The sequence below is a fragment of the Syngnathus floridae genome, chromosome 15 (genome assembly GCF_059516105.1).
Source record: "Syngnathus floridae isolate MCC-2025c chromosome 15, RoL_Sflo_1.0, whole genome shotgun sequence".
Classification (NCBI taxonomy): Eukaryota; Metazoa; Chordata; class Actinopteri; order Syngnathiformes; family Syngnathidae; genus Syngnathus; species Syngnathus floridae.
Window position 1 is genome coordinate 5765394 of NC_142427.1, and position 11844 is coordinate 5777237.

Here is an 11844-nt window from a genome sequence, read left to right on the forward strand (position 1 = left end):
GACTCATTACGTGTAGATGAAACCCAGTTCATAATTGAGACAAACTATAAAATAGTGTTTGTCAAGTGTGGCAAATTGGTCCACCTACAAATTATTAAAATAACCATGCTGTGCTGTATTTTGTGTTAGAGATAGCAGAAACTTAACTACAACGGCGTGTAGCTGTTTCATTCTAAAAATATACAAAATCTAGGGAGTACGCCTCTCACAACCCGTACATGACTCATCCCAACTTTTTTATTTTACACATCAAGTCAATTTCATTTTAACAATACAGTACGTTGCATGATTGTAAAACATTCTACAATATAAATGTTTATAGATTGAGAAAACAAAACGATTAAATAACCCACTGTCAGTTTAAATTGATCCATCTTTAGTATTTGTAATCATACTGGCCTCGATCTATTGCTCATCCGTTGTTTGTATCAAGTCAACGAACCAAAAAAATTTGTGCAGGACCATCATCCACAAAGGTGACTCAGTGAATGCTGAGTTGGTTGTGTGAATTTTGGAGCCTTTGCTTCTGCACGCTGTGCTGAACTCCATAAGCAAAGTAGATGATTAAACCTGTTTGACAGAAAAATAATCTGTTATGTTGACCATCTATTCTGATGAAGACTAAAGTCTATTGTAGTAGCACCGAACCGTCCGTCCCCACACTATAACGTCTATGTGTGGTTAAAAGACATAAAAGATATCGACGAAAAATGAAAAAAAATCAGTGTGGGGACAGTTTGGTGCTGCTACACTATCTTCACATACCTATGGCCATCCACACCATATAGCGTATCCATGTGTCTGATCCCAATTGAACCATTAAGTAAATATTGATCAAGGTGCTCAAGATAGGAAGCACCGGCACAAAAGGAACCTGTGTATGCAAAAGAACAGAAAACGGTGAGAGAGTAAAGCACAGTACCGTATTTTCCGGACAATAAGGCGCAACTAAAAACCTAAAATTTTCTCAAAAGCCGACAGTGTGCCTCATAGTCCGGTGCGCCTTATATATGGACCAAATTCCTAAATTTAAACTGGCCCGAAGCATTGTGTCATGAAATCAATCATACGTGGCCCGCTGAAGACTATGAATCATGAACCAAAAAGACTATGGATCTTTATTTTTATTATTATTTATAAAGTAATTTGTTGCGTCTGAAGTTGAAATAAAAAAGATAAAATGGAGAATGATTTGATTTGGATTAAAAATCTGACATGATGCCTTAATGGTGCGCCTTATAGTCCGGTGTGCCTTATATAAGGACAAAGTTTTAAAATGGGCCATTCACTGAAGGTGCGCCTTATAATTCAGTGCGCCTTATAGTCCGGAAAATACGGTAGTACCGAGAAGCTTTGCCTATCACAGAAAAGTTGGTTCACATGTTAATTTGAGCTGCAGTATCTGGAGGTCTAAAATTTATTTTGGCCTGAAAACTTTATGTTCACTGTGACTCACTAATTGAAACTATTATTGCACCATCTTTGTGATCTTAACTTGTATTGTGAAATATTGTGATTCATGAAGATAACGTGCCATAAAAGCAGCACGTGTTGTGCTCTGCGGTTGTCTCCAGATGATGAGAACAACGAGGCTCAGAATCGCTGTGACTGCAACAACACAGAGCACGCTCCACCACTCCGAAGACTGCAGCGAGGTCGTAGCTTGGGATATGACGAGACTCAGGGTAGTTGCTAAAAATACTGGGATGGGAGAAAAATGTAAGCTTAAATAATGACAACAATAGCAGTCATAAGCATCCTTAAAAACAACAGAGTAAGATAATAGAATATAACTAGAAATAGATAGAACAGAACAAATAGAGCACTCACTGATACAAACCGTCAAAACAGACACATTTTTTGATGTCCGTGCTGTGCATTGTGAATGAGGAAAAAAGAGTCCACTGACTGTAAATGGCTCTTCTTTGTTGTCAGCAGTGATGTCCACTTGGTATCTGTACAGGTGAGGACATACTATAAGAACAAATAGGATTTGATTCAATTACTCAAACAATTGAACTATACTGATTATAAAAGGTAACATTTTAGGTCATATAATTTTTTTGCATGGGGTCCCAAAAGTCACTTCCTTTTTCCCAATGCATTCCAAGAATCATTAGGGAAGAGGTGAGGCAAAGTCAAACAAACCTGAAAACACTTGAATTACCTTAAAATGAGAATACATATGGCAACAAGGGTGTAGGCAAACAGGGTTCCAATGGACATCATGTCAACCAGCGCCTTCAGGTCAAATAATAATGCCATGATGGCTGCAAAATCATGAGTACAAGAGAGTATATTAGAATATTAGGTCTCACACTTGCGATTTTAGTTAATGTTGTTGTTGTTGTTGTTACCCGCGACGACACCCGAAGCCAGAGTAGCAATGACAGGACTTTGTCTCTCACTCATTTTGCTGAGAAGGCTGAAGAGAAGGCCATCCCTTGCCATTGCAAATAGCACTCGGGGCATAGGAAACATTGATCCCAAGAGGCTGGGGTGTAAATTAAAACTGGTTTGATCAAATAATAATAAAAAACATGATCGCCTCATAAACAGTGAGTTGAACTGGACTGTTCTGGCTGTCTTAAAAGATGTTTTCGACCCCCATCTGAGCAGGCTTCTTCAGTTCATGAAGCAAGGCCCACAGGCGGACCTAGGTTTTTTTTTTTCTTGGGGAGGCATCTCAGGGCGTCCGCAAAAATATATATAGGTATTTCTTTTTACAAACCTCGAAGATTATTTAAAAAAAACAAAAAAAAAACTGATAAATATTTATTATACATTCCCTATGAGGGACAGGTGGAAAAATTAGGGAAATACCCAAAAATCAATTGGCCTGGCTTGAAATATGCCCCAAGCCTATTTCGGCACAGGTTCTGGTTCTGATTGAACCAGAACAGTCCAGCTCCAATCGATTCAATGAGGATGAAATGACTTGGATGAATTATAATATTCACTTATTGGCTGACAAAAGAAAACAGATGAACAACCAACTGGAGCGAAATTTAGACGATCGTTGTGTTCATACCTTGTTGACAGTGCACAGAGAGATCCCACTGCCACGGCGTACTTCGCAGGGTCCCAGCCCACATATGTAAAAGCCACGGGGAGTGGGCTATGAACACTGAGCAAATAGTATGGCATCATTAAAGTAAGGGCAGCGGACACGCCAAAATAAGCCAGGAAGCAAATGAGAAGGGAGGCCACAATTCCAAGTGGGATTGATTTCTGGGGGTTCTGAACCTCCTCTCCTAAAGAAACAAGAGAACACATTGAATTTTAATTTCACTAATGTGAAATTTTGCACCATACTATCATTTTACCTGTTGTTGCAATGCAGTCAAAGCCGACAAATGCGTAAAAGCAAGTCGCTGCTCCTGCCAATGTTCCATCAAAGCCAAAAGGGAGAAATCCACCATTTCCAAAAGTCATGGTTTCATTTAGTGATATGTTTCTGTAGCATAAAGAATGGAAGCCATGAATGTCATGTACAGTACATTATTAAACACAGGCAAGTAAACTAATAAATATAGTATTGTAACACAAGTGCAGCTACAATAGGTCCAACTATGGCGGGAAGACCTCCCACAAGATTTCTGAGTTTTGTCTCTGCTTTTATATTATGTCCAGTCATCCATGGAGTATTTTAGAGAAGCTGAAAAGCAAGATGCATACCCATGTGAACTTTGTAGATATTCTTCATCAATGTACCAGTTGTTGCGATCTCCCTTTATGAAGCCAGTGAGAATAACAAAGAGCAACACTATAATGTTGACTGCTGTAAAGATTTTGTTCACGATGGCAGACTCTTTAACACCGAATGCAAGAATACCTAGATGGAAAATCACACAGTCAAGAGAAATGTTTAAAGAGGTTTCCATCGATACTACGGTTAAAACATGCCTGCCAAGAGAATAATGAGGCCAGCTGCAAAGAAGTCTGGATAAGGAGCTAATCCTGGCATGTCCATGGCAGCCTGTTTTCCCAGTGAATTGGCAATGACATTTCCAATGAGGTCATCAAAAGTTCCACTCCATGCTCTGGCCACACTTGATGTTCCTAAATACAACAAATATTTTTCAAAATAGTTTCTTAGAAAAATCTCATAAACGTTAGGATGACCTTGCATTGTTAAGAATATTGTATACTTTGATTTTATCTCTGGCTAACATTGGGCTGAAAATACACTGACTTGCTATTTCTTAAACCACTTTCTTTAAACCATAAGTACCATCGAGATGAGTTAAAAAAAATTCAAAACTGGTTCATGAAACCAATTTTGAAGCTTCAATTTCTCATCGCCAAATATATGGATGGTTGATTGAACAGTACCATTGAGATAAATAAAAAAATACACAACTGGTTCATGAAACAAATTTGAAGCTTCGTTTTCTCATCGCCAACTATATGGATGGTTGATTGACTGACTGCACTTACCAATGACATAAGACAGGAGAAGGTTCCAACCAGTGATAAAGGCCCATATCTCGCCCACTGTCACATAGGTGTAGAGGTAGGCAGAACCGGTCTTGGGAACCCGAGCTCCAAATTCAGCATAGCACAGTCCTGCAAAGACCGAGGCTATGGCCGCTATCAAGAAAGAGATGATGATACTGGGCCCGGCCACAGTTCTGGCCACCTCTCCGGACAGCACATACACGCCAGCCCCTAATGTGCTGCCCACTCCCAAAGCCACAAGGTCAAGGGTCGTCAGGCAGCGGCGGAAGTTGGACACCTCTCCCTCAGGCTCAAGAGGTTTCCTGCGTGATAAGCTCTGGAGAAATCGCAGGATCTTTGCACCAGACATCCTAGTGAAGCACTATGATATAGGATGTATAAGATCATGAGAAACAAGTAAACAAGCATTTAAAATACAAAACAAATTTACACAGCCCAGGACTGTGATGAAAAGTGGCAGAGCTAAAGGGAGGGCCGAGGGGCACTGCCACTCCCAGATAATTGATTTCTGGATATTTTGTGATTTTTGCAAAATCATTTCCCCACATTTCTCTGCTCCTGCAGAACACATACTGAATCTTTATCAGCATTTTTTTTTAAAGACATTTTGGGATTTCTTAAAAAAAAAAAGTTGGCTCCCTTAAGAAAAAAATCCTTGGCTCCTCCTGAGAAAAAATCCCAGCTCTGATAGTAATTATTAGACTGAATAATAAATCGTCAGCCATTTGTGACAAAATAACTAGATGTACGTACATGAAATTTTTAGATCAGAGTTGATCAATCAACCTAATGGCATGATAAAAAATTTACACACCCTTGAATGTTTTTCCTGACAATAAATAGTCCACACATTTTGACACACACTAGTTCAAATGTATAATAAGGGTAATATTCGAAACTTTAAACTTGATTTACTGTGATTAGTGCATAAATAGTGGAGCTCTTGAGAGACTGCACGATTAATCCAGCGTTGCACATATCAAACCATGGTCAAAACAAAATAAGGGTAGTTTAGCAATTGGGAAAAAGGAAAAAAGACATCTGAAAAACGACAATCGGCAGTGGTCAAACTGAAGGTCAAGTATACCGACAAAACTTGATAGTACACTACTAGACGATCAATAGTAGACAATAGTAATGGAGAGAAATAACAGCATATCTGAATATTTTTACCCCCAAAAATATTCCCTTACCTTTGCAGGATGAGAGTGACTTTCAAAGTGGTTCAGACTACACTACTTGTGGGAATATGTCAAACCCTTGACTGTGAACTTTTCATTGCACATGTTTTTTTGATGCATGATGTTACATTTCAGACATATGTGTCATTTCTGAGAGCCGGGAGAAGATCAGAATTATTGGCATGTGTAACATTCAGCCATTTCATAACATAATACGATCCAATCAGATGGGATGGGTTGCCTAGTATTTGTGTTCCGAGGATTACAAGTAGACATCGTTAAATAGAGTTGTTTAGAGGCGTTGCCAAATTATTCCTGGTGGATGAATTTATACTTTAATAATTCTCAGTGGGGAAATTTAAATGACTGCAAAGTATGGAAAATATTCTCATCAGAATACATCAAAATCTAACATAGGGAAACATTTTAAGCGAGTTTCCTATGAAAGCACTGTTTAGATTCTCAGTGGACACTTCATTAGGAACACTTGCACAATTTAAGGAAATCCAATAAAAGAACTAAAAATGTTTTTACAAAGATGTTCAGTTTTGGCACCGTCAACGAGCTATTACATTCAACAATACATATTTTTGTGCCTTACACACAGCTTAATAGTTCACCCCAAACACTAGGAACATACGCAGGCTCCCACACTATCCAGCGGCTAATTGTGCGGCACACAGAAGAGTAAGCCGTCGACTAAAATTGTTTTTAGCCGAGACATCTGCTCAGCAACAAATTGAGAGTGGATCATCAGAGCAGAAGGAACTCTGTTTGAGAACCTAATGAAACAATCCGCAGGTTCTAGGGATTCACACTACTATGCTGTTATGCAGATGAGAATTGAACCCAAAATAACAAAAGGGGGGGAAATATATTGTTATTTAATACTATTATTGAAATCTTCTCAAAAGTGGCTGGAGATGATGAGATGAGGAGGAGTGGAGGGTGAGGGGGCTTTATTAGCTGGAGGAAATGGACAAACCTTCTCTCTGTTAATCATTTATCAAGACCACAAAGTAGCCTCAAAAAGTAATTGCCCACTGAATTCATTCCACACTCAGGATATTCTGGTTAAACACCTTTAAATGACTCATTGCAATTCTTTGGCTGAATTTTGTTCCAGTGAGCTCAAAGAGATTTGGGTAAGTTCATTTTGAGGATATTTTCCATGTCTAGCTATTTTTTTTCATCTTTATTTGGTTTTATAGAATACAATGTTAGTACAGTTATTCTGTGCTCTCTATGGAATTTTGATAAAGATTTGTCAAAGTCGTTTCAGACCTATAATAATATTTTTACATGTTAATTATGTATTTAAAAAAAGTAAATGGAAAACTTGATAGAACGTAAGAACGGCGAATGCCAGGAAGAAAAAAAATTCAATATTGCACTCTATGCATTTTTATTTGTGTGTACACTATCCTTTTCAAAGTCAAAGTCTGCTTTATTGTCAATTTCTTCACGTCAAGACACACAGAGATCGAAATTGCGTTTCCTACTATCCCACGGTGACAAGACATATTACAATTTATATATATATATATATATATATATATATATATATATATATATATATATATATAAAGGTGGTCCACATATTGTGTGTTTATGAATAATGCATCACAGAAAAGTGATTCTTTCTCAATCTGAGTCTCTTGCGCACTGGTGAGTTTTTTGATTGTGGTTGTTGAAATCTCTAACAATTGTCATACAAGTCAAAGTTATGTCGATAAATGATGTATTTACATAAGTATGTTTGTGATTAGCCAAATTTGAGATGTGGCTGTTGAGTTGAAAATCTTGGATATCAACTGCTTATTGGTCCATCCATCCATCTTAATGCAACATTAATTGCTGGTAAGAATTTAGAATTTGAATATAAGAGCTTTCAAAGGTAAAGCACAGTGTGCGGCAGCCGTTACTTCATTACCACATCTCTGCCCCAGCATTTTTCCAGCACTATTAGCGTGATGCAGGTGGGCCGCTTTTGGCTGCTCTCCTTGATGACTGGGTTGACTGGCCACACCATAAGCCTGCAGGAAGGAGGCCCATTAGAGTGTGACTCCCCTTCTCAGATCAACACTTTTTTCTTTCTACTCTCCCCAGTGTGAACATGAACATCACACGGCAACACGACCAGCAGAGATAAAACTATCGTGTCTTGACTGAAAAAAAGCAATAATCCCTCCCAGCAGAAAAGATGCCATTTGTTCCGTGTTATCTGCTGCTCCTGGGATGCACTTGTGTCATGTCCACCTACGGGCCTCATCAGCGAGCACAGATGACTGGTGATATTTTGCTCGGAGGCCTCTTTCCCATTCACTTTGGGGTGGCGTCCAAAGACCAAGACCTGGCGGCGCGGCCCGAGTCTACACAATGTGTCAGGTGACCGAAACACATTAAATACACCTGAACAAGCGGAGTGCTTTATCAGAATCCTGTCTTTACAATGATAAGACCGAGTTTTCAAAAGTGTCAATATGTGCATGATTGCGGTTGTACTGTTTGTCTGCACGGCTAACTCCGAGTTACTGTATGTTGTCTTCCAGATTTAATTTCCGTGGTTTCCGTTGGCTGCAGACCATGATTTTTGCAATTGAGGAGATTAACAACAGCAGCACTCTGCTACCAAACATCACATTGGGTTACAGGATCTTTGACACGTGCAACACTGTGTCAAAAGCACTGGAAGCCACTCTAAGTTTTGTGGCCCAAAATAAGATCGACTCGTTGAATTTGGATGAATTCTGTAACTGCACCGACCACATCCCATCTACTATCGCGGTCGTAGGAGCCGCTGGATCTGCTGTTTCCACAGCGGTGGCAAACCTATTGGGACTGTTTTATATTCCACAGGTAAATCTGTATATGTGTCCTGTAAAAGCCAACACATGTAAATGTAGATCTCTGTAGAACCAGGAAATAATCAGAATCTATAAAACCATCCATTCATGCAAGGCGTGAACTCTTATCTTTCAGATCAGCTATGCCTCATCCAGTCGCCTTCTAAGCAACAAGAACCAGTACAAGTCCTTCATGAGAACTATTCCTTCGGATGAGTACCAGGCTACGGCAATGGCGGAAGTAATTGAGTATTTTCAATGGAACTGGGTCATCGCTGTGGCCTCAGATGATGATTACGGGCGACCTAGCATAGAAAAATTTGAGAAAGAAATGGAGGAGAGAGACATCTGCATTCATCTCAATGAACTCATCTCTCAGTATATGGAGGACCACGAAATCCAAGCACTGGCCGACAGGATTGAAAATTCTAGCGCCAAAGTCATCGTGGTGTTTGCTAGTGGTCCTGATATGGAGCCTCTCATCAAAGAGATGGTGAGAAGAAACATCACCAATCGCATTTGGATTGCCAGTGAAGCTTGGGCAAGCTCCTCTCTCATTGCTAAACCTGAATACCTCGACGTAGTGGCAGGCACTGTTGGTTTTGCCTTAAAGGCGGGACATATACCTGAGTTGAAAGAGTTCCTGCAACAAGTGCAACCAAAGAAAGATGGCCACAATGAATTTGTCAGGGAGTTTTGGGAGGAAACTTTTAACTGCTATCTGAAAGACAGTCCGAGACGCCAAGAAAGTGACAACGGTAGCACAAGTTTTAGGCCTTTGTGTACTGGTGAGGAAGACATCACCAGCGTGGAGACACCCTACCTGGACTACACCCACCTTCGTATCTCATACAATGTGTATGTGGCAGTTTACGCCATTGCACAGGCCTTGCAGAACATCTTAACCTGTACACCTGGGCACGGACTGTTTGCAAACAACTCTTGTGCAGATATAAAGAAAATGGAAGCATGGCAGGTATAACATTTTTCAACAAACAAAGATGCTAGATAAAGCACGTTTAGTTAAACGCAAATTTGTGCTGCAGGTACTCAAGCAACTCAGACATCTGAAATATACCAACAGTGCTGGAGGAAAGATGAATTTTGACGAGAACTTTGATTTGGGGGCAAACTACACAATCATCAACTGGCACAGGTCCGCTGAAGATGGTTCTGTGGTTTTTGAGGAGGTTGGATACTATAATGTTTATTCAAAAAGGGGAGGCAAGTTAGTCATTGACAAGACAAAGATTCTCTGGAATGGATTCAGTTTGGAGGTAAGCACCAATGTAGTTAAATTAAACTTAGAACGGTTCACTCCCGTCTGGAAAAGAAATTCCAGATCTGGTAGTGAAAATAGGTCTATGGATGGGTGAATTTGTTGAGGTTTTGCAGTATTCCAGTTATGCTCAGCCTCTTCCACAACTGTTTCCAATCTACCAGGTGCCGTTCTCCAACTGCAGTGAGGAGTGCGAACCCGGCACCAGAAAGGGCATCATCGACAGTATGCCTACTTGTTGCTTTGAATGTAGTGAGTGCTCAGATGGAGAGTACAGCAACCACAAAGGTACGTTGCATTTGTGAAAAGTACTAAAGTGGTTCTAATGTTCATTTTATTTTCCACGCAGATGCCAGTATTTGCATCAAGTGTCCCAATAACTCTTGGTCCAGTGGGAACCACACCTCCTGCTTTTTAAAAGAAATAGAGTTTCTGTCCTGGACTGAACCATTTGGGATAGCGTTGGCCATATGCGCAGTACTGGGTGTCGTCTTGACAGCTTTTGTAATGGGAGTGTTTGTTAAATTCCGCAATACCCCAATAGTGAAGGCCACAAACCGAGAATTGTCTTACTTGTTGCTCTTCTCGCTTATTTGCTGTTTCTCCAGCTCCCTCATCTTCATCGGACGGCCGCACGATTGGATGTGCCGTCTGCGTCAACCGGCTTTTGGTGTCAGTTTTGTTCTTTGCATTTCTTGCATCCTCGTTAAAACCAACAGAGTGCTTTTGGTCTTTGAGGCCAAGATCCCGACCAGTTTCCATCGTAAATGGTGGGGTTTGAACCTGCAGTTTCTTTTGGTCTTTCTCTTCACCTTTGTCCAAGTTATGATATGCGTGGTGTGGCTTTACAACGCTCCGCCTTCCAGCTACATGAACCATGACATCGATGAGATTATTTTCATCACCTGCAATGAGGGATCTGAGATGGCTCTTGCGTTTCTCATTGGCTACACGTGCCTTCTGGCGGCAATCTGTTTCTTCTTTGCATTCAAATCGCGCAAACTTCCAGAAAACTTCACCGAAGCCAAGTTCATTACTTTCAGCATGCTCATTTTTTTCATCGTTTGGATCTCCTTCATCCCCGCCTACTTTAGCACTTACGGCAAGTTTGTTTCAGCAGTTGAAGTCATCGCAATTCTGGCATCCAGCTTCGGGATGCTGGCCTGTATTTTCTTCAATAAGGTCTACATCATCCTATTCAAATCCTCCAGGAACACCATTGAGGAAGTCAGGTGCAGCACGGCAGCCCATGCCTTCAAAGTAGCCGCCAAAGCCACACTCAAACAAGGCACGGTGTCCAGAAAAAAGTCCGGTAGTAGTGGTGGATCGTCTGCCTCATCGCCGTCGTCCTCCATCAGTCTCAAGACTAATGGTGATGGTGGTGAGACGCCCTCTGGAAGGAAAAAGCCAAGAGTGAGCTTTGGAAGCGGGACCGTCATGTTGTCTTTAAGCTTTGAGGAGTCCAGAAGGGGTTCTTCAATGTGACAGCCTAACTTTTAGTTACATTTTTGGGGACTTTAAAAAGGAACTAAAAAACACATCAGCTTGCCTAATAAACTAATTTACAGTATGTTCTGTTGACTTTCAGCATTGATTTGACTCGTATATGTTTATTAATGTTAGCGAAATTACAATTTTTATTAGATCGGATTGGTCTGTTGGATAATATTTGTTTGTCACTTACAAAGCTTTGACGTAAACGTAAAGGAAGCACGCAAAAAAAAAATCCAAGTAACAGTAAACTTACAGTCAAGGCTCCTAGAGAATTTGTTGGAAGAGTTTTAAAGAACTTTATGTGCTTGCTTATCACAAGTGTGTGACAAGAGCAAACAGTGCAGCTGTCATGTCTCACATGTAAATGCTATTCACACAACAGACTGAAATGATAGCCAGTCTTGACGTGCAGGAGGTGTAGCCATCAGGTTGGAACATCTTTGAGGGTGGCACTATTTGTTAATTTAACTAGGTACCTGCAGCTTTAAAGAATATACAGGCTATTTAATATTATGTCTATTTTGGGAATCTCAGCATAACATAATTTGGATGGGTAAATGATTTACAAAATTAGCTGGAAAAT

The 11844-nt window shown here is 40.2% G+C and overlaps 2 protein-coding genes across 2 annotated transcripts in view; one reads left to right on the plus strand and one right to left on the minus strand.

Moving 5' to 3' along the window:
* Positions 1-433: 433 nt before the first annotated feature.
* The window catches only part of LOC148386058 (cationic amino acid transporter 2), a 49734-nt gene continuing 38323 nt past the window's right edge, over positions 434-11844 (minus strand). Inside the window, 12 exon segments of the mRNA XM_088399466.1 lie at positions 434-570; positions 766-874; positions 1535-1701; positions 1831-1955; positions 2168-2270; positions 2358-2494; positions 3032-3254; positions 3327-3457; positions 3679-3835; positions 3907-4062; positions 4441-4822; positions 7576-11160. Of these exon segments, the coding sequence (XP_088255592.1) occupies positions 434-570; positions 766-874; positions 1535-1701; positions 1831-1955; positions 2168-2270; positions 2358-2494; positions 3032-3254; positions 3327-3457; positions 3679-3835; positions 3907-4062; positions 4441-4822; positions 7576-7674 (1926 nt within the window). The 5' untranslated portion in view covers positions 7675-11160.
* casr (calcium-sensing receptor) lies at positions 7792-11252 on the plus strand. Its single transcript, XM_088399388.1, has 6 exons — positions 7792-8030; positions 8195-8501; positions 8625-9464; positions 9535-9765; positions 9932-10055; positions 10117-11252. Exons 1-6 carry the CDS (start codon positions 7846-7848, stop codon positions 11250-11252), a joined length of 2823 nt encoding a protein of 940 aa, XP_088255514.1. The 5' UTR covers positions 7792-7845.

Bases quoted from the DNA above. Each gene is read 5' to 3' on its own strand.
- casr (XM_088399388.1), top strand. From the start codon at position 7,846: ATGCCATTTGTTCCGTGTTATCTGCTGCTCCTGGGATGCACTTGTGTC. The intron at 8,031-8,194 runs GTGACCGAAACA...GTTGTCTTCCAG, and splicing joins GAGTCTACACAATGTGTCAG to ATTTAATTTCCGTGGTTTCC. The intron at 8,502-8,624 runs GTAAATCTGTAT...CTTATCTTTCAG, and splicing joins GACTGTTTTATATTCCACAG to ATCAGCTATGCCTCATCCAG.